At 38.8% G+C, this 22676-nt stretch overlaps 3 protein-coding genes and 1 pseudogene across 3 annotated transcripts in view; all 4 read right to left on the bottom strand.

The window, feature by feature from the left end:
- LOC118343117 overlaps positions 1 to 1989 on the bottom strand; it is a 36372-nt pseudogene extending 34383 nt beyond the window's left edge.
- A 2171-nt stretch (positions 1990 to 4160) lies between these two features.
- On the bottom strand, positions 4161 to 5147 carry qrfp (pyroglutamylated RFamide peptide). Its single transcript, XM_035681731.1, has 2 exons — positions 4892 to 5147; positions 4161 to 4856 (listed from the first exon to the last, which is right to left on the bottom strand). The coding sequence occupies exons 1-2, from the start codon at positions 5145 to 5147 to the stop codon at positions 4528 to 4530; spliced, it is 585 nt and encodes a 194-aa protein (XP_035537624.1). The 3' UTR covers positions 4161 to 4527.
- A 4123-nt stretch (positions 5148 to 9270) lies between these two features.
- LOC118342351 (LIM/homeobox protein Lhx9-like) lies at positions 9271 to 15401 on the bottom strand. Its single transcript, XM_035680842.1, has 6 exons — positions 14362 to 15401; positions 13715 to 13917; positions 13097 to 13205; positions 12221 to 12356; positions 11787 to 12019; positions 9271 to 10960 (listed from the first exon to the last, which is right to left on the bottom strand). Exons 1-6 carry the CDS (start codon positions 14545 to 14547, stop codon positions 10562 to 10564), a joined length of 1266 nt encoding a protein of 421 aa, XP_035536735.1. The 5' UTR covers positions 14548 to 15401; the 3' UTR covers positions 9271 to 10561.
- Positions 15402 to 18823: 3422 nt separating this feature from the next.
- Positions 18824 to 22676, bottom strand: part of LOC118343116 (tenascin-like) — a gene marked incomplete in the record, with an annotated part of 40344 nt that continues 36491 nt past the window's right edge. The window contains 7 exon segments of the mRNA XM_035681871.1: positions 18824 to 18935; positions 19501 to 19663; positions 19789 to 19944; positions 20957 to 21053; positions 21159 to 21310; positions 21393 to 21525; positions 21898 to 22040. Coding sequence (XP_035537764.1) covers positions 18824 to 18935; positions 19501 to 19663; positions 19789 to 19944; positions 20957 to 21053; positions 21159 to 21310; positions 21393 to 21525; positions 21898 to 22040 — 956 coding nt within the window.

Here is a 22676-nt window from a genome sequence, read left to right as displayed (position 1 = left end):
ACGCATTCCGTTCACGTTCACGTGGCTGACAAACGAAACTAAACATACAAACTTAATAAATACATTAAATAGTTTTTACTTTACTGTCCTTTTGTTCAAATCAGGGTTTCTCACATTTTACAACAGAAACACCAAAAAATATTAATTAATATATCATTTTATTGTAGTTTATTGTTACAGGATATTTTATTCTATTGTATTTAAATGCACCTTGCTGCTATGACGACCTATTTTCCCTCTGGGATTAATAAAGTCTATCTTATCTCCTATCTATCTCTCTATCTCTCTCTCTCTCTTCTCTCTCTCTCTCTCTACAGCTCTCTATAAGCTAAACTGATCTACGTACACATTATGTACATTTGATCAGACCCTCCAATAGACTGGGACACCAGTTGTTACACCAAATGTCTGCTATGAAAAAGGGCCAATGCACTGAACAACTCTCGGACTGCACATTGTGTACATTTAATTCCTTTAAAATGCAGGTTTACACACATTTCTGGTAATGTGTCCACCTTGAATCAGTTGATCTATAAAAGGTCAGAGAAGGATCGAAGTCAAAGATATTCAATTATCAGAAACTAGCAGCAAATCCTCACATTTAAGAAGCTGGAACAATTAAATATTCTTCTAATTTTAGTTTAAATAATCTAAATAATCTAAAAAAAAATCTTGTTATGTTTTCTTATTTTATATCTAATTGTACTTTTACTTGGTGAATTAAGTTTCTTTCAAACGTTAATGTCACTAATCAATACCAAATATTAGCTGGTTATAGCTTCTACAAAGTAAAGACTGCCCATCTTTCCATCATTATTCTTCATTTACTTTATATATTCTACAGATTTACTCTTACAGAAGTCACTAGATTTATCTTAATTAGCAAATTACACACATATATATATATATATCTCCTATATTTACTGTATCCTTTGTCAAAAACACTCTTCTGCAACCATTTCCAGACTCTTTGACCTCTGTCTGACCCTGAACGCACCACGAGTGCAGCTTCTCCTTATGTGGTTAAAGATAAAGTTCATCGTCAGGTCGCAGCTGTGAGACCTAAAGTTAAAGCAGGAAGTCTGTAACACAACAGGCCAGGCTGACTGAAAGTGACCAAAGCAATTTGTTTTATAAAGAATATAAAATAGTGAATATGTTTGTTATATTAAATATTTGATTTTATATATGCTTTTATGCTTCTTTTCAGTGCTGTGGAATGAAAATACATTACTATCTACCATGATGCAATTTCAAAATAAAGTCTGTAATATTGATATAACGTTAGTTTGACTGCCTACAAAATAAAGTCTGTAATATAGATTTAGTTTGACTCTGTTGTGTTAACAGGAACTCTTTCAAGGGCTTTTAAATGACTTTTTATTAGTTTATGTTTAACATTATATAGTACCGCGTTAGTTCCTGACATTAATATCACTGTGAAACAACATGAAGCTGAAGGAGTATTAAGTTAGCTTTAGATAACTCTAACCAACGGTAAAATAAACAGTTTATAAGGTTATATTTATGGATATAGTTTATGGGACAGGCCCAAAACAGATTAGAGAAGTAAGATGTTGACATGTGAGACAGGCAGGGATCGGTTCACGTCGCCTGTCTACTAAATATACTAAAAAATACTAAAAATAAATCCATATGACTGTAATTAGATACGACATGGAGCCGTTAACGTCTTGACCGTTGGTTTTTCGACCGTTGGTTTTTTAACCGTTGGTGTTAACCGACGTTCGTCCTCCTCCCGCCTCACAGGCACGAAGACAGTGAACTTACCGCTTACAGCTGGATCCAAATTCAACCACAACAGTGGCAAGAACAGAAATATCCAGGCTGTTGGTGGATTCATGGCGCCTACACGACAAAACTTATCCGATAAAAGAGTAAAATAACAACCGCTCCGGACGAGAGAAGTGTGGCCTGCTGCTCCGGAACACACTGTGAGATAATCAGCCAATCAGATAATTCAGAACCGGGTCGCTAGACTGGTTGCTAGGCAGATTACAACTAGAGAGGTTTGTGTAAGAGGGCAGTAAGTGTTATTACATAAAGGGCGGGTTCAGTGTACATTACCGTCAGTGGTGGAGGAAGTGTTCACATTATATTCAGTGGTTCCCAACATTTTACCTTAAAGCTGCAGTTGGTAGCTTTTATATCAAAACATTGTAACGTTTTGTCTTATTTGCTGAAACTTTAACAGTTTCCTCCTGATGCATTTGTGAGAATCCACCTTACCTGGAAGGAAACAACCAATCAGAGCACTCTGTTCCCAACCTTTTTCCTCTCCTGGCCTAATTTTCTATCATTTGTTTATCATTTATACTGACTAAATTACATATTTTATGGATATTACATATAAATCTCACACGGTGAACTCGAAAACCAGAGATCTGGAGGAATTTTGAGCAGATTATTTCCTGTTTATACAATTTTCTATTCTGTATTCTATTATGTATTTTTTATAATTTTGAAAAACATAATTTGCTTCTTTTTTCCCCCCCCAATTTTTGTGTTTTCTTGTCCCTGGCTATTGTTAGATTACACAATTTACTTAACTTTACATTTACATTTCGTCTTTCTAGACCTACAGTGTATATTTTTAAAGTAGATTTTTCTCTCAGACTATCTGTCTCGTACACTACTGTCGGGATATAGTGAAAGTTTCAGCAAATATGACAAAAAAAAGCTACAAAAATAAGATAAAATTTGTTGGTAGAATCCCATTGTCTGAATAGTTGGCTGTAGGACAAGGGATAAAAATGGTGTGCAGTCCCATACAAAGTGGGACACCTGGTCACCCTAATAACAATAACAGTAAAGAACAACTCATACAATTAACCCAAATAGTGAACAGGAAGTTTTGGTAAAACGAATTGGAGCAGATTATTTCCTGTGAGCATCAAAGACGAGTTTTCCTGATATTTTTAGGCACTTTTTCAAAAATTCTCCTGTTCTATTAGCGCTGTAGTTGTTTTAAGTTTTCTAATGTAGGCCGAGTTCATCATAATAATCTAAACTTTAAAGATCAATATTTCATCTAGTTTTCTTCACATAAATTAAACAAAATTATGAAGCACATGTGACCCCAGTTGAGGCCCCGACGTCCAGGTTGGCAGCTATGACTTGAAACAATGCTGACTACTTTCAAATCCAAGCTGTTTATTTTAATGAATGTAATCATTTTAATCATTTGTTAGTTTGTTTTATTGATTGTCTGTATAATTTTATTGTTTTTATATGTCCTTTTGCTTGCTTCTATTGTTTTTATCATTTGTTTCTTGTTTTGTTTGTGCTTTTGCTCGTAAACTCTGTAAAGCACTTAGAGTTGTCTCGCCTTTGTCCACAGGGGGCGCCAGAATCAACACAAAATGAAAGTTACTTGTTGCTGCTGTCTGTAAAAGTACATCAGCCTCTGTAAGTGTAATCAGGAAAATGTACCAGAGCCCAGAACTAGCAAATGTTTTGATAATTGTTTGTCAGTTTTCATGTAAAAACACTTCCCAAATCTGAGGATTTGCTGCTTTTTGTTTAATAATGTCGTTCTGTAGTAACTTTGAGGTTTGGACTGTTGGTTCGAGCATTGTGAAGATATCACTTTGGGCTCTGGAACTTCTCACTGTTCTCAAAATTTTTACAAACCAAACAGTCAATAAATCCAATCAAACATCAGTTGCAGTCCGAAATAAGTTCCACCTCAAACAGTAAAATCCTGCTTTTACATTAATAAACGAGTCAGAATAATCTAATGACATCATATATAATACTACAACAGTCACAGGGGACATTTTTATTTTTTTAATTTAAGTACTTTGTCCTGATTACATACTTTTACAGCGTGATATTAGTATGTTTACTGTAGTAAATGATCTGAATACTTCTTCCTTGTTTTGTCTGATGACACTTAAAGGAATCAAACCATCAACCCCAAAATCTGTGTTGAGAGTTTAGTGTTACAGTCTGCGCCTCCCAACTCTTTATTCATTGCTTATATCCAAGCCAGACAAATTAACACATGTACAAACGCCTACTTCCGGTATATATCTATGTACATTTATTATTACACTCGTTACTTTAACATTTACATCCACTTTTCCAGTCGATAAGTGAACATTCATTTCTGTACATCCAATCACTAAAAAATAAGTCTCTTGCTGCTTTCTTTGTGCTCAGAGGATTAAAACACTGGGAGAAAGTCTTTTTTAAATATTATTTCTTTATTTTCTTCCTCCTGTTCTATCAAATTTCCTCAAACTAAAGTGCAACCTGCCCTAAACCTTGTGCTGCTTCTTATTTTCAAAGCAGTGATTCACTGGGCAACTTTTCCAGCAATGTTTGGTTGCCGTGACTTATTTAAATACTGTGCATCGCTGTGTATTGCCTGTTGCTGGAAGCCATCTTTGCTGCCTAGAAAATTGCTGAGTGTATCACCACCCTCACATGGAAAGAAGCCTGTTTCAGTTTCACCCTCTTTATCTCCCATCATCTTCGCTCCCTGTTGAGACCCTCTCCTCATCACTTCCACTTATTCTCTTCTGTGCTCCCCCTCCCTTCATTCATCCATCCCCTGTCAGTCCATCTTTTCCTCCCGAAGCGGAAACCGAATCCTCCTTTCTCCCGGCTGACAGCTTGGAGTCCTCCAGCGAAGGAGGTCAGAGCTTCATTCCTCTTCCCTCCATCCTCCCCCTCTCCTCCCTCCTGATAGTGTGCGCCCTCCAGAGAGTGACCCCGGGGGAAGGGCGACAGCGGCTGGCCCACCAGGTCTCCTCTCTGGGCCCTCAGCAGTATTTCCTCCTCCCATGGCAGATCCTCCCCCTCCTCCTCCTCCTCAACTCCTCCTTCCTAACCTCCTCCTCCTCCTCCTGCTCCTCCTCCTCCCCAGGCTCCAGCTGGGCCGGCCAGGGGTCTTGAGGCCACTCGGCCCACGCGTCAGGCTGGACGAGCCAATCGTGTGTCGGTTCGTCCAGAGCAGCCTGGAGGTGCAGCAGGGCGGTCTCCAGGTCAGGTACGTCCATGGCAGGCAGGAGGGCGGTAGGGGAGTGGGGGTACGATGTGACGGTCCGTGGGGCGGGGCAGAGGAGGGTGAGGGAGAGGAGGGTGAGCTGTGAGGCACCGAGATGGAAAGAAAGTCTCATCTGAAAAAATAAAGAAGTAGTTTAACTGTGGATATATCAAAATACACAAAGTGAGATGTGAATGATGGGGCTTAATTTATATATCTGTACATTTATATATATGTCTGCAGTCAGATTGTTGCAGCTTAATATGTCTGATTTCATAGCCGATTTTCTAATGTCTTGTTTTCCAAAATATGTTTTTCTTGTATTCCATTAAACTTTAATTAAGCAGGGTCCCAATTAGAAGCAGGTCTCATTTACTAGCCTGGTGTGGCTACACATTTTGACACATTAATGGCATTTCTTAATTAGAGGCCTGGTCTGGATTTTATAGAAGTTCTTTGGATGTTTAAAACCTCTTTTGTCGTTAGATTCTCCACAATTTAATAATTTGGTTCATTTTACAGAAACCCTGAAAACACATCTTCATAAAACAAGGATGTAGCAAGCAGTGTAGTAGCTACTGGTGAGTCGCTGCTAACCTAGTCGGTAGCCAAGCTAAAATGGAGCCGCAAGATATTCAGCCATTCCCGTCTCGTTTGGGTGCACTTTTGATTCTACAATCTCCTGGGGAGAAAGAGGTTGACATGTCTCGTTCGATGTTGAAGACTTTCTGAGCTTGCGGCGGACTGGAGGAGATCTTGAAATCAGCACCCCAGGTACTGAATCATGACACCAAGAAACAAAATAATTCAGATTGTAAGATACCTAAAGACTCACACCTATAGTAATTTGGTGGCTTATGGCTCAAAGTTTTGCACAGAGGACTGCTATGATTGGTGAAACTTGCAGGAAAACACAATGATTAGTCAAAGTTACGGAAAATATGTGGTTCTTGGACAAAATTGCACGGTTGCACAGAAATCACAGGGACTGGTTGAATTTGAGTTAACTGTTGTGATCACAACTTCCTGAAGAGACTGATGAGGGCAAATCTTTATGCAGGAGTCATCTAAATATAGTTACAATTGTGCACAAGAGTTCCACCATGAGCAAGCACTTGGTTACGGCGGCAAGGAAAAACTTCCTTTTAAGAGCCAGAAACCTCGGACAGACCCCTCGGCTCTAGGTGGGTGGTCGTCTGTCTCGACCAATGAGTTGTCTGCAAATATAACCCAAATTTGGAGAGGATTGGATAAAATCTGTAGGACAAATCTAAAAAAACTGTTTCAAAAGTATCTGTTTAGGTTTTTTCACCTTCAGGTTCAGGAGCCATAACAACAATTTGCCCCATTGCCAAACTTTCCACCAAATTTCATTCAAATCTGTTTTTTGAGATATTCTGCCAACAAGTAACAAACAAGTCCAAAATCAATAAACATGAGTTGCCTGATTATCTGCCAACTCAGCTACAATCACAATAAAGTCTAGAACATTTCGAATAAAATAAAAATTTTCTCATGTTATTCTCAAACAATCAAAACCAGCATTGGTTTGTAACACAATACAGTAATAACATTACTTTCCCCACTAACAACAGTTATTCCCCAAAAAATAACTCATTACAACCTTACTTTTGTTATCACCCCCCCACCACCGATCGGAAAACCAATCACATCCACAGATTCATTTCTGTAGTCTTTCATGTCACCAAGCACTAAAATATTACCATTAGTTTGATTTTAACAAACAAACCTGGATTTTATGTGTGCACTTTGTCAAAAAGTACCTGTGTCTGGAAAAATCCAATTGTATACAAGTTTATGGAAATGTATCCAGATCTGTATAACATATCATATTAAATTATACATATTATCAACCGATGTATCAATTGTATGTATTAAACTATGAAGTACAGATTTTTTTTGTTTGTAAAAATTAAAGATTCAAGTTTTTCTAAAGAAGAAAAGTAACCTATCATTATCATTAGTTTATTTAAAAACTCAAGAGTTTAACTTGAAAATTTAGTGAACAGTTGCCTTGAAATTATGAGTTTTCTTAACTTATTTTCTCTTCTGCAAAAATGCATCACTAAGAAACCTCTTGTAAATTTGGTCGTTTTTTGGAAGAGGAGGCTGCAGTGGAGTGTTAAACCAAAATATCCATTGAACATATTAAAAGAAATATAGACAGGTAGCACTAACGAAACAACTGCTTCCGCTTTTTGGCACAGAGCCTTCGTCAGAGTTTTTTGTGATGGGAGCCAAATAAAGAAGTGAAATGTGAATATTTTGCCCTCCTTGACTTAAAAATTGAGCTACCCTTCCATAATTATGTAATATTTTTTGGATCCTGTCATTAACACTTTCTCAGAAGTGAAAAAATATACAAAAGAACCCAAAACTTGGAGAAATTATTAACTTTATCTTTTAGCACCAACACATGAGAAAGTCAAACAGAAGAAAATTCAGATTAGTTGCGTCCCAAATTCTCGCCTTACCTTGCGTCGTCCAACTTGCTGTATCTTCTCCGACATTTGTCGCCTCTGACCTTTTTAAAACCTGCCTGCCCTCCGTCCTCCCACCCCGCCGCACTCAGGTCACAGGCTGCTGTCACCCATTGGTCCCTCATCCCTCTGACGCACGCAAAATCAACCGTCATAACCTTCATTCTTTCAGCTGAGAAACCTTGCTGTAATTATCGCCAATTCCTTGATTGGGGAGGCAATTCACAAAGAGGAAGCAGCCAATTCATTAAGATGCTTCTGAGGACAGAAAGTCTCCAGGAGAAAGAGAGAGAGAGAAGGGGAGGAGGACGCGGTGAGTGGATGGCACGGAGAGAAAGACGAGGGGCAGTTTGCAGTTTCTTTTGTCATCGTTGTCGTCATGAAGGTCGTCTCGCTGGGAAAACGCAGAAACACCAGAAAGAATGTCTGTCAGGGTTTGAGGTATTGACAAACCATCAGTCACTCAAACGACGCTTTCCAACTAATTTACCACAAAATTATATGACAAAGGATCTGCAGGCCTCGTCTGGGTGTTTTATTCTGTAATGACTTCCACCTTTGGGCTATTTTAGGATGCTCTTTGTATTTGTATCAGGACAGATGAAGGCTGGAGGAGCAGACTGAAAATTCTGGTTTATTCTAACTTATTTTGGTAGTTGTGTCCATTATCAACAGCTGGGAACTCGATCTCTAAAATGAGGTCAAGAAACACGAGCAGTCAGACGAGCAGACAATCAAAATAACAGTTCGTATAGTAACAGTATAGACCAACTGTTTAGTTCTAGGAGATTAAATGATTACTAATGCACAGGAACTGTTTCAGAGTAAACTTACTATTGAGTGTCATGTTTGGTGTCCTGATTTCTCTCTGCAGTCAGATTTTAAACAACTAAAAAACGGCTGCAACTAATGATTATTTTCATTCTGGTTTAATCTGTTGATTACTTCATAGACTAAAGGAACCCTGAGTTTCTGACCAATAGTAGCACTATGGAGCAATATGTGGGAGTGGGTCGCTGTTTTGTTTGTTCTCATTAAGTGGCAACCTTCATGGCCAACATGGAAGTATTAAAAACCGCAGTTCCTCTAACGGCCACTAGAGGCCGGCTCCATCAGTGAGTCAGTCTCCATAAGGAGATCCCATATAAAAATGTCCAATGTTTACAGCCTGGTACAAAGAACGATTTTGGTGTTTCCCCGTTCATGACAATTGCACTGATGGTGACGTTTTGCACAACTCACCTATTTGAGCTATATTAAGTAATAATTATAATTATTATAATAATTATAATTAAGGGCATAGCCACTTTTTCTTTGACCATTTCTGGATTAGCCAGGAGCCGGCGGAATTAAAATTAAAAAAGTTTGTTAGACCTCAGATATACACAGTATGTGTCTGTAAGAAACACTGAATGTAAAACTCAACGGGGCACCTTCACTCAATGAACTGTTTAATATATAAATAAATATAAATGTGAAAAAGTAGGAAAATGTCCAAAGTGATGTCTTCAGTTTTTTTCTGTTTTGATCAACAAAAATATTTCAAACACAAAAGACAAAGAAAAGTATAAAATCCTCACACTATGAGACTAAAGGGATTATTTGATTAGCTGCCAGTTCATTTTCTGTTGATCAGCTAATCATTTAAACTTTATGTGTAATGTGCGTTGAGGATGAGCCACTAAGTGTGCTGCACAAAGAGGAAACTTGTTGGAAGGAAACATTGAAAACAGTTGAAGGTTTATTCACCATTCAAGTGTCACACAGAAAGCTCCAGTCATACAGGAATCATCTGATTTCAATGGATGTCCGACTGTTTCAGTATGTGTTTGTTGTTCTTAACATTTGGAAAGTTTCTTAAAGAAAAGGTCCATATGCTAGACTTTTCCTGAGCTTTCACTCTCTCATCTCACAGACTTCATCAGCAAATGATGGCTAGTTAGCCAGGGATTACCTACAGAATAAAATGCTTGCTAACTAAATAACTGATCTACATCTTCTACATTAATCATTACCTAGCTCGTTACATCATAGCTAATCTTAATGCAAAACGCAAGCTAATTTGCTAACAATTGATGTAGATTAGTTAGCTAGTTAGCTAGCACATAGCATATCTAAGTACAGGAAAGGAGAAAGTTGATGGATGTTCAAAAAGGGGCGGGACTTGGGAAGAGTAATTACAGTTAAAGTGGCTGAATACAAGGCTCATGAAGTAACGTGATGTAGAGTCAGGACCAAACAGACAAATAATTTGTTTTATTATTGAATAATCTATCAATACGTTTAAAATAATGTGTTTATTGTATGTTTTCAGAGTCCAAAGTGACATTTTATAACCTGAGCAATAATTCTACATTTGCAATATCATCACAACCTTTTAACGTTAATCATCCTTCGATACATTTCACTGGTTAAAATACAACATTGAGGTGTGATTATGCCGCATAACACAGTGTACATCAGTTATTTTCTTTGTAATTTTGCATTAATTTGCCATATTGTGAAAATATCTTTCAGTCAGTTTCAATTTCAGTTTGTCTAACAGTCCCAAAAGAAGTCTATTATACAGTGACATGACCAGTCAGGTACTGGTTGTAGTGCTTAGTTTGATTCATAGTTAAATTTGAATCACACAACAACAGAGTTATAACATTTGTTAAAGTTATAATCCTTAAGATTTTAAATAAAAAAACTATTTATAGTCAGATTTTTTTATGATTTATATTGTGTAATTACCTCTCTATGTAATAGTTTTAATTGTCAGTGGTGGAGTCCGCCACATTGCCTTCTAAACACACAAGAGGAGTCACAGGAAACTATGCAGCATGTGATCCAGAGTTACTGTTTGTAATTTGAGCTCACTGACATCAGCCTCACTGTTTACTGTTCTCTGTCCTACACACATATCAGATTGGATTCATTTACTGCTGATGTTAACATTTTCTGCTACTGTTGCTTCAAATTTAAAGCTGAAATCTTAAGGATCATAATCTTAACTATTCTCTCATTTTAAAAGTTGCTCACATTGTAGAAGCAGACCCCTCGACTAACAGTAGTGTGGTCTAAAAGAACTATCAGCGTCAACTTCTCCCTCTGCGCCTCCTCCTGCCTCTCCAAAGTCCTCGTAGGCCTCCAGAGAGGAGGTACACCCTGGTGCACTCTGGGAATCGTAGTCCAGGAAGAAGGCGGGGTGTTGCAGCTGATGTGACTGGCTGAGGGCCGGACTCACCGGTGGGTCGCTGAGCGGGGCGGTGAGCAGGGAGAGCTGCAGCTGGTCGATGGTGCTGGTGGGGAAGGGCTGTGATTGGTCGGGCGGGGAGCAGGCCGAGGACGGGGAGCCAGTCGCCACGGTTATGCCTCTCGGGGGAGCAGAGGGCGAGTTGGCTTGAGATTCGTCTGTGGTAATCGAACGTCTCAGTTTGGCCCGAGCATTTTGAAACCACACCTGTGTGTGAGTGAAAGAAGAACTTGAAGATATTTGTTAATTAAGATTAAATTAGGATTCATTTTCTAAATTACATTTTGTTTCTATATGTGTGTAAACATATGTATGTACATATATGTACGCATCTTTCTTGTAAAGAACTCAAATTGTACTGGTATTGTCATCTCATGGTAGGGCCACTTCAGTACTACAAGAAAGCTCAGTATTCTGAAAATTTCCTATTACTACAGACTTAAAAGTAAAATAAAACTAGTTTCTAAATTATATTTTTTATTTTTTATCATCTTTGTGCCAAACGAAATACATTTTTAAAAATCTAATTGTGTTTTTATTTTAATTGTACAAAAAGAGGGAGTTTAAATGTATATGAAACAACTACAAAAGTAATAAATAATAATATCTTGCAGGCCAGACTGTAGAGGAGACTATGGAGGGCTGGAAATGGCCTGTGAGCCGGCGGTTTGGTACTTTTCTTGTATGTGTAGAGTGGAGGCTATAACTGCATTTCAGTGTGTAATTCTGTATTATTTAACAAAAACAAAGCTGAATCTTGAGAATAACAATGTAAATACAATGTTTGGACATCTGTGTGGTTAGTGGCTGCATCCTTTTAAGAAGCTCTAACTATAGTGAGCTCCATTATGATTATATCATAATGATTCAGAAGTGCTGAAATGAAAAGTCAACAGACCTTTTTCACAGCAGCCTTTCTGGCATGAACTAGTAGGGTAAACAGTAGTTACCAATGACACTAATTAAGTTTCTGTTAAAACCATTTATATGACCAATCAAACCTAAAATCTGCATCATCACTCATGTTTCGTACCTGCAGGACTCTCTTGGGGAGGCCGGTCTTGTGAGCGAGGCAGGTCCAGTCTTTGCCGTCAGGGTTGTGCTTCTGGGCGAAATACGACTCCAGCGCTCTGAGCTGCTCGCTGCGGAAGCATGTCCTGATTCTCTTTGTCCGCCTGCGAGTCCGCCCAACCGTCCTTCTGTTGTCTAATCGTGGCTCAGGACTGCTGACAGACTCCTCCCCTTCACCTGAGACCTGGTTTTGAGCTGTTCCACACACACACACACACACACACACACACACACACACACACGGAGAGGAGTGTTTTGATAGCTAAAGGTCTCGTTTTTAGCCTCTTTTAGCTCCTAGTTTTGGTTTCGAGGCACATTTCCTGTCTGGTTCAGTGCTGATCATGAATGATGCATTTATGTATAAAAACAAAATAGACACACAAAAACAGCTCTCACTTTCTTTCAGATTTGCTTCGGGTGGGACATCGTGTGATAGCGGGACACTCCCGTTGCCATGGTAATGGGACTGACAGTAGAGGTTCTGGCCCTGCATGCAGTATAGGTTCCCTGGTATTAATTTCACATCACACTCCTGCAAAACATTTTAATTATCATACAAATATCTGCGTGTAAGATATGATAGTAGTTGCATATAGATATGTACAAGTACAGGTATTAGCTTGTTTGCACAGGATTTCTATGAGGTGTGAAAGCTAGGAATGGAAGCTTGGAAGTGAAAAGCAGAATGGAGCAGAATGGAGGAGAGTCTGTGCTCTGCTAGTTTGAACAATATTAGAGAGGAAGGTACAAACTGAAAATCACAATATGTTGGACCTTCAGAGGAGCAATTTTTCTTATCTGAATTTAAAGACTTTCCGACAGGGATTTGATGTTGTTATTTGCCTCTCTTCAAAGACACCAAACTACTTTGATAAAAACCTCACTGAACACAGGAGTTGCCGGTCTACTGCTGTCTTTAGCGGTTCGTTTGTTAAAACACCAAAGTCAGTCTGGTGGCTTTGAGAGAGCATAAATGAATATAATGGCTTCAGTTCCCCGTCGGAAAGGGTTGTCTGACTGCAAGGTAAAGTGATGAAAATATTCTAAAGGCTACGTTTTGCCGATGCCCTTTGTTTTCACAAACAAAGCAGACATTTTAAGAGTTCACGCGACAGGAACGCAATGACCTGACGTCATGTGCAAACAACTATTAAATGTTCAATGATTATGTTGATGATATTGCGTGTTATGTCTCGATTGTAATCCATGGAGAGACAGTAATCCAACCCAGTTTATTTGGTTTGTTTTGTGATGTGTCATAATGTTTCTGACCTGGCAGGAGAAGCAGTGAGGATGGAAGGTCAGCTCACCAGACCTCATGACCAAAGCAGAAGCTGGGATTGGCTGGAAGCAGCGGGCGCACTGACCTCCTCCAAACATCCTGACCATGAAGAGAAATCAAACAGAGTCAGATGTCAGGATATGTCAGCAAAAAACACAAGTTTAATCCCAGAAAATTAAATTTGAACAAATCTGGACCAGTGTGTAACATTTAGGAGGAGGCCGTGGGTCGCCTTCCATGAAGTCCACCGGGTTGAACCTCCATGTTTCTACAGTAGCTTAGTAGGGACCAAACAAACACTGTCTGTAGATAGAGCCGAATCTGGACTCAGGAAGTTTCTCTATTGTCTCTTTGCCATTGGTCTCGCCAAATATTCTAGTTGGTCTCGACCAAGTTTTGATTATCGACTAGTCCTGATCTTGGACCTCTTGGACACGACAAAGGTGGTCTTAGCTGAAGCACTGTTTCGCGGCCACCATAGTTTCTCCTTTGCACTTGGAAGGGAAGGGTGAAGCAGCTTCACCTCTAGATGTCTTTAAATCCTACACACTGGACCTTTAAAGGGACATTCTGACATTCTGGGAGACAAAGAGAAGGACGTTTCGGACCTGCAGTAGTCTTGTTGGCAGTAGATGTTTCCGTCTCTCCAGTACAGTGAGGGGTGTGTCTGCAGCTCGCACTGACATTGGCTGCAGCGGAGGCAGACGCTGTGCCACACCCTGCCTGCAGCCAATAGGAAGAAGCGGTCGCACACCTGCTCCCCACAGCCGGCACACATCATTGGCTCCTGGACGGACATGGCTGTCGGCGTCTGAGACAGATTGACAAACAGATTTATTTCACAATACTGAAGAGGGGGATTTTAAACCAAATCCAACCAACTAAAGATCAATCTCTCTTTATACCACCTGAAATTATTCAAAAATATCTTCAGTCGGAAAACAACACTTGTTGGTGGCAGCAGTACTTCAGTCTGTAGGGAACCAGAGGGTTGCCGGTAGCTGGAGAGGCACCAGTTGAGATAAGACACCTTTTTTGCATAAGTATAGTATGGTGTGGCCTGTGTTGTATTCACTAAATTACTAGAAAGTTTGTACTGAAACGTCCGAGTATTTAGCTGATGTTGTAGGACAGGCAGAGGATGAAATAAGAGTCTATTTTGTGTGAACAATAATAAAAATAATGACTCTTATGGTCTGAAAAATGTTTAAAAGATTGCAATTTTTTTGTAATGTTTTATTGTCTTCATGCTCACATTGTCTGCAGCAACACTTTCCTCCAGCCCTGCCGGGCCGCTGCCCAGCTCCACCTCCTCCGCCTCGTCACCAAGGTCACTGCAGTACAACAGGTCCTCCAGGGCTCGGTCGTCTGGTGACATCATGATTGTCCTGAGAAGGTGCAGGCAGTAATTATCAGTCCACTCTGTAATCACAGCCCTCATTAGAGAGCTAAAAACAGACTCATTTAACGTCTATATTAATAAACAACAACACAGACCCAAACTGTAACACAAATGTGACACAGTAGTAAATGGGAGGACTTTTCAATGACTTTCAAGGTTCTGGTGAAATATACAGACACACAAACGTAATCAATTATATCACATTGCACCCATTTTGACATCATCACTGTCTCTTTTAGAAGCGATTTTAAAATGTATCACTAGATTAAAAGGCTGTGAATATAAATAAAATGTATTATTATTATTATTATTTGAATAATCCCTTTCAGCCACTGCCTCAGGTCATTGAACACAACAGCATTAAATGAACCAACAATTAAGACAAATAAGTCTGGCTGCATTTTCTTATTATAGACTGTGGAGGAAGAATCTCAAGACTTCTCTTTTTTAAGAAGGTTTTTTGCTTATTTTATTGAAATATTTGATTAATTTTGTTTTTATTTGATTTATTTTTACATGCAGTATAATATATGGAGGACCAAAACTGCCTAAAAAATATAAATAAATAAATGACTCAGTAAATAAATTGATATGTCATTAAATGCAATCTATAATAATCTCCAGGCTTTGGAGGAGGTTATATAATGAGTCTGCAGCTAATCTTGCATACTACATGTAAAACTGCATGCTGAAATATGACAACAGCTTAGAAAATAGTGTGGCTCTGAATTTTATGAGAAAACAAATTAGTCAAGAATTAGGTTTGGGGAAACAATAGCTGAGTTTTCTGATGACAGTTAAACCACCATGTTTCTACAGTAGCCCAGAATAGACAAACTGGCCCTAGATAGGGTTGTTCAGAGGGAGTTGCAATCTGCAACTAAACCACTAGGTGCTACAAAATCCTACTGGAACTTTAATTAAAAAAAGGTAAATAAATACAGAAGCAAATTGAAACCGAATTATCAATTTATGTCAAATATGATGAATTAATTAGTTATTTTGGTGACTTTACTTTTGATTTTGGCAATTTCATTCCTCCATAATTGCAAATGACAACAAATAACAATTAGAATAAGAGTAAAGGTAGATAAAAGATACAAATTCAGAGATAACAAGTATTAAAAAGTGTATATTTTCATACATAAAAATGTATTTAATTATAACACAGTTATAAAGCAAATGATATTACAGCTGCAACTCTGTTTTTTAATGTTATGACTTTCTATTTTCTCTGTTTTATTTTATTGAAAATTTAATATCTTTGGGTTTTGGACTGTTGGTTAAACAAGATGTTTAAAGATGGACTTCTGGGAAAAGGTGATTGACATTTTTCACCATTTTGTGACATTTTAGATATAAAACAATTGATCAATTAATTGAAATAACTGTTGCAGCCTGAAACTATACTTTATAATACCGTATATAATTTTGATCACGCTTGAATATGCAGTAAGTAAGACTCAAATCTTTGACCTTTTTTTATACAAATAAGGAAATGAAAAAGACCTTACCTGTCTTTAAGAGACTCCTGGTTGGTTTCCACTGAGCGTGCTCTGTATGAACCCTTCAAACAACACAGCCCTTTAAAAAGCAGATATTTTCTCCGCGTTGTGTCTGTCCTGAAGGTCTCCCTGTTTAACCCTCTCACTGCTCCAGGTGTCCCTGCACCCCCCTGTCTTGTGGTTTTGGGATCAGTTTCCCTCTGTGAGAGCACTGATCTGGGATCTGCTTCCATCTCATCCTCCACCAATCACAGTCCCAGCATCTGGACTGATGATCAGCACCTGTCCCTCCCACCTCGCCGTCCGGTCCCCGGTGACGCACAGACACACACCTGTAAACAAGAGGCCCAGGTGGCTCAGTGAGCAGGTAAGGAGTGATGTGTTTGGCTGCCTGGTGAGCAGATGGGTGGGGGGACTGCACCCCAGGGACCAATTAAAAAAAACAAAGGGTGTTTAAAAAGACATCTGGGATCTGCAGTCGAGGATGAAAAGACAACGGCTTGATCCCTCGGCTGCGTTTGGATCAAACTGTTTCCTGCTGTTTACCTGAGAAAAGAGACAAAATGAGATTAAATCTTTGCTTGTTTACAGAATGAGACATCAGGTGCATAAGAAAAAGAAATATTCCTGTTTATTCACCAAATAAATTGACTTTAAACCCATTAAAATATTTTATGACAACAACAAATGGGAACAAATGTGTTGCTCTGAATCAAAAAAAGTTTTAAAATGTTCATTATAATGACATAGACTGTTGTCTCTCTATTTAAATATATGACAAAAGGAACTTTAATATCTTGAAGTTCCACCAGAAGTTGGATAAATGTTCTTTACTGGCCATTACTCGCTCATCGTCCTCCTGGCCAGCTGAATGTTTCGAGGCCTCGATGGCTGAAAAAATTATGCAAAGTGCCAGAAACTGCAGTTCCTCTAACGGCCACTAGAGGCTGGCTCCAGCAGTGAGTCAATTTCCATAAGGCCCCATTATTAGAATGATAATTTTTATTATTACATAAAACTGAGATTAAAAAGTCAGAAAAGTAATAAAAAAAAGGTAAAATGTCAAATTATGAGATAGAAAGTTGGATAAAAATATGTGACTTTTTATCTCATAATTATAACTACCATGGGATATTTTTTTCATCAGGCAATTTTATCTTTCTCATTTTATTATTATATTGCAGAAAAGGGCTTCCATTACTTTACAAACTGACAGCAATCAATAAATCAAATCCTTCAGAAAAACTGCCCTCTTACCTTCCTACCTGCCGGCCTCCACACTACTCTGCGCAGTTCTGCAGTGAGTTATTCATCAGCTGATACCAACAAAAGCACAATGCAGCGTTCATTTATCAACATTGTATTTTGTATTCTTTTAGGGGGGAATCATTAAAAGAAAATAAAAACACGAGAGATTCACAAAAACCCAGAGGGACTAAACACTGAGAGACGGTCTGCAGCTGAACCACACAAGTACAAACAAAAGTTCATCACTCACCTGCTTCTCCCTCAGGCGTGTACCCAGCATAGACTGTCTACTGAAGGGCACAGGCCATCTGATATATCTTACAGTGAACATCAGGGGGCACTGGCGAGCTTTAAAGCAGCTAAAGAAAAGTGCTTCTGGCAGGCCTCAGAAATACAAACCAGATCCTCTGTTGGTGTCATTTCAGTTAACATTTTACAAGACAAATTGCTACAAGACAAATAAAGCCCACAGATAATCCAAATTACGTCAATACAAAGCTGGTCATTATTTCCTGAAATTTTTACCGCATGCAACTGTTTTTATTTACATCAAATACAAGAAAAAGCCAAACAGAAAGTCACCTCTGAGTTGCAACCTGAAGACATAAACTGATTAAAGTGCTGCAACATCAGCTACATTATGCCTGTAAAAGTGTCCTGTCGTGGGCGAATTCAGAGGTGGGCTGCTGCCCCAGTTTGGTGTTCAAATTTAATACATAATTTAGATTTAAGATAAAGTTTAAAACAGAAATTTATTTGATCTTTTTATTGCCACATTTAGACTCAAGTGACGCCTCAAGTTCAAAAAAGGTTTTGTAAAAAAGTCTTAACATTTGAAATAAAACAATGTATGATTTCTAATGTCACTTTAGATATTCAGTTCAATCATTTAATGTGCCACAATAATGTTTTTGATAAAAAAATCCAATTTGGATATTCAAAATGTGCAGAATTTGGTAATGGACAAAATTGAAAGTCGGATTTTTGACTGCCGATCTGGACAGTTCCGGTTTTTCTTCTGGCTGCTGTTGAATACATGGGTGGTTCAACATGCGACTTGGACTTCTAAAGTAAAAAAAAAAACACAACGATTCTGTTTCGGGTGATTATTACACTAATAAAACTAACCATGAATAGTAATTCAATCCTGCCTATAGATCCTTTTAAATTGTTACATAAGGACCTTAAATCGATATATTTCTGCACCCATGAATATTTCTCCAAATCCACCGTCCGGTCGGTGGTGGTGTGAAGTTCAGGATTATCTCAGAATATCGGCATGAAACAGAAAAGGAAATGCGTTTTTTGTAATGTGGGTGAACGACCCTTTAAATACAGGAGAGACTGGTAGTAACCTCTTTAAAGAGGAGAAATAAGATCAAACGTACAATCTACAGTAACTAATACTGATAACTGACCTCTAATACAAATGAAAAAAATACGTCTCATCTTCTGAAGTGAGAGCGGAGGCTACCCTGTTAAAATATGAGTGCGTGTGTTGGTGTGTGTGTGTTTGCACAGTATTGAACACACTGTTCCTTGCGTGTGTTTAAACACGTTCATTATCTCTGGTCTCTCCCTGCATCCCTTGTCGGAGGACTGAAGGGCTGCTGGTCCATCTCATCTATGAAGAGGAAAACAATTTTCCTTATCCAGGTGGTCCAGATCACACCCGGACACACACACACACACACACACACACACACACAGACACACAACACACAGGAACACCACACACACAGACACACACAGAGAGAGACAGGCAGTTCATTATTTTCTGAACCAGGGAAATAGGGTCAACTGTAATTTAAAAAGTACCTAGTAACTGAAGCTGTTGTTTGCTAATGTCAGCAAAAGATTACCCAGCTAACGATTGATGTAGATTAGCCAGCGAGTCAGCTAGCCTTTTGCTAACATTAGCTAACTAAACATGTGACTATATACTGTATATGTCACTTTTATCTTTGAACCATCATCAAAACTTGGTTTGTTTCAACATAGACAACCCTATCGTAGCAGGAAGAAAGTTTGCCGAGGTCCCAAAACTGGGCGGGACTTAGGAAGGGTCCTTTGTAATATGAAAAGTAACTAGTAACTAAAGCTGTCAGACAAATGTAGTAGAATAAGAAAAACAATATTTGCCTCTGAGATGTAAAAAAAGCACAAGAGAATGATTTAGTTGCCTTACAGGGCTTCCGTAATAAACATATTCATTACAAAAAAAGGAAGGTTTGTTACCTGGTGTTTGACGTCGATGCCATAGAGGCCGTTGAGGTTCGCCTCGTGGCAGTTCTTGTACCACCAGCCTCCTCGGTACGACATGGCGCAGCGGGTGATAAACGGCGCCGGGTCCCGGTCTTTGGTGGAGAAGACCCGGTTGTTGTGATAACTGAGAGAATCACCTGAAACCACGAACAGGGAGGAAACAAAAAGGAGCAGTCCTAAAGTTCAAAATGGAGAAATCACCAGAAAGTCGCTGGTTTCCTTCAGGAGGTATTACAGGAACTCATTTTATATTTTCAGTCACCTGCAGTGCCGCTGTATCCGCCTACAGTCAGTTTGTAGTTCCTCTTGGCCACCTCGAACGTTGAGTATTTAGCGAACACCGACTGGTCTCTGTCTCGCAGGTCGACACGCAGAATCATCTGGGTCATCGTCGTCAGGTTGTGGAGGCTATCGAGACCTGAAGCAGCAACAGACAGATCGATTTCACACAAACTCGACTTTCTTGCTTCAGATTTATGTTGTGTGGTTTAAGATGAACTTTTCAAAGGTGTTTGGAATATAAATAAGTTAAAAATCCGAGGAAAAATGAGGTACATGTATTTTACTTGAGTATTTACATTTTATGTTACTTCTACTCCACTATACAGGCAAATATTGTAGTTTTTACTTCACAGCAAATAACTAATTTTTAATTATTATTACACATTAAGCTGCCCAGCAGTGTACAAAGCTCCACCTTTACCAGTTGTAAATATTCCTTTGGTGAGTTTTATTTTGTCTCTGTCCACTTAGATTTATCTGCAAAGTAAAATGACTGTTTTTGTCTATTTTGCAAATAATTACACATCTAACTTGGTGAATTAAGTTGAGTTAATTGACAAAACCATTGTTGGACAAACAGTGGAAAGACTAACAAGACAGTTTTGATGAGTTTTATTGTTTCTGTACAGTTGTGTTTTATGAATATCTGTGGGGTAAAATGTTTTTTTTTTTGTCAATGGAACCTGGTGGGCCGTAGTGCCCATTGTTTTGTTCTAACATGCTGGTGTTTGAGTGCAACATCTAGTGAATGAACCTTTAAGTGTATTTTGATGATAATACTTTTGTATTTTACTCAAGTAAGATTTTGAATGCAGGACAGACATATACTGTATATATCACTGTTATCTTTTAACCATCTTCAGAATTTGGTGATGTTCCAACATAGACAACCCTAGCGTAGCTTTTTTAAGTACCCAGGTCCCAAAAAGGGGCGGGACTTACGAAGGGTTCTTTGTAATCTGAGAAGTAACTAGTAACTAAAGCTGTTAAATCAATGTAGTGGACTAAAAAGTACAATATTTGCCTTTGAGATATAGTGGAGTAAAAGTTGTATGAAATGGAAAATACCTTGAATTTGTACTTCAGTAGAGTACATTGAGTGTCAGTAGTGTATTCAGACTGTGTCAGTATGATGGACAGTGTCTCACCCAGCCAAAACTCTCCACTCAGATCCCCAAATCCTTTAATGTACTCCTTCCACCCTCTGAAGAAATCCACCGAGCCGTCTTTCCTCCTCTGAAAGACCTGCAGACAGTAAAGACACAGACCAGGTTCCACACAGAAAAACCTTCATATAACCTGAGACTACAGGCTAAGGACCGTCTCACTGATTCATTGATGTCCCCGTACCGTCCAGCCTCCTCCGTCTGTCTCCATGTCGCAGTAGACCATCATCGGCGTCCCGTGTTTCCCTTGAGGGAAGATCTCCACCTCACCTGACGTCCTGATGCTGTTCAGCAGCTCCTGAGAGCAGTCTGTGGGGAACGGGAACCTCAGGGTGCCTGAGGAAGACAACGGAGGAGGACTTTAACTCTCTATCAGTTAATCGCCACGACAACGATGTAACGTGTAAGCAGCGGTTACCGGTGGTGAACTCCGTGGAGATGGCAGTAGTGTATCGTCCTCCTCCTTCTGCCTGTAGCTGCACCGTGTACTTGGACCCGGGGTGGAGTCTGGTCAGGTTGTACTCGGTTACTGAGGCGCCCACAATGACTTCCTGTGAAGGAAACAGGAAGACAAGAGACGGTTCTCCACTAAGTGATTTAGAGTTTTAATGACCATTAATTACAAGACATTAAAAACAAAAAAACATGAATTTATTCAGCAAATTTAAAAGTAAAGAAATGATCAGCATAAACTTCTATTATAATTTTGGTGATTAATCATTTCTCATTAAAGAAATGTATATATATAAATAAATAGTTGTTTGAGGACTAAAGAGGGAAAAGTATCTAAAGTCTGTTAATTTATACCGATTTGTGTATCAGAACTTTGTTGTTTCCCCTTTCCTCTGCCATTCATCCATCTCACATTTTACTTGAAGGATAAGAGTAGTAATGAAATGTAAGTGAAAAAACACTCTTCTCACCTTCATTTCTTGACCTTCAGTCTGATAGGTGAGTCTGTAGCTGCCTGCAGGATTTGAGAGTGGTTTCCATGACAACAGGGCGGTGCGAGGGGTCACATTGCTGGCCTGGAGATCTCGTGGCCCGTCCCCATCCCTCCCAGAGCCTGGAGAGGAAGAGTAGAGTTATTCTAGTTATCCTCAGCAAACGTTAGGTCTTATCTTCTTTGTGTAGTTCCCCAACTTAGCTCGACCTAAACACGTTTTTTTAATGTATATCTGATTATTTTCTCCATTAATCGATTGATTAATGGTTTGCAAACATTTTTAAAATAGTTAAAAATCACATCACAGTTACCCAGAGCCCAAAGTGACATCTTAATAAAGCAAGATCATTATCAACCATTATCTGAATGGGGTTAAATTAAAAGCAGCAAATCTGCTTTTCATTTTGACATTAAAAAGAACTTATTATCAAAATAGTTACCAATTAATTTTCTGTCAGTTGATTAAAAAAATCGAAAAATCGTTTTTGGTGTATAAAACATGTATAAACATTATGTTATAAACTCTTCACATTATTTGTCTTAATCTTAACTTGTCAAGTAACTAAAGCTGTCAGATGTAGTGGAGTAGTAGTAGAAAGTGGCATGAAAAGAAAAAAAATATGTAAATGTACTTAATTACAATATAAACTTTAATTAATGTCCATAAAAATGATGATTCCACTCACAGCTGTTAAAGATGACTGACAGGCAACATGCAGTCCTACAGTTTGAACTAATCTGTGTGTGTGTGTGTGT

This window comes from Morone saxatilis, unplaced genomic scaffold, assembly GCF_004916995.1.
Source record: "Morone saxatilis isolate NCDOM2014 unplaced genomic scaffold, NCSU_SB_2.0 Contig9, whole genome shotgun sequence".
Lineage (NCBI taxonomy): Eukaryota > Metazoa > Chordata > Actinopteri > Moronidae > Morone > Morone saxatilis.
The sequence above is the reverse complement of the archived record's forward strand: the minus strand, read 5'-3'. Positions and strand labels throughout refer to the sequence as shown.

Bases quoted from the DNA above. Each gene is read 5' to 3' on its own strand.
- qrfp (XM_035681731.1), bottom strand. From the start codon at position 5,147: ATGAGACTTTCTTTCCATCTCGGTGCCTCACAGCTCACCCTCCTCTCC. The intron at 4,857-4,891 runs GGGAGGAGGAGG...GAGGAGGAGGTT, and splicing joins GCCGGCCCAGCTGGAGCCTG to AGGAAGGAGGAGTTGAGGAG.
- LOC118342351 (XM_035680842.1), bottom strand. From the start codon at position 14,547: ATGAGGGCTGTGATTACAGAGTGGACTGATAATTACTGCCTGCACCTT. The intron at 13,206-13,714 runs GTCCGAAACGTC...CTTCATGGTCAG, and splicing joins TGCCAACAAGACTACTGCAG to GATGTTTGGAGGAGGTCAGT. The intron at 12,020-12,220 runs GTGAGAGCTGTT...TGTGTGGAACAG, and splicing joins CGAAGCAAATCTGAAAGAAA to CTCAAAACCAGGTCTCAGGT.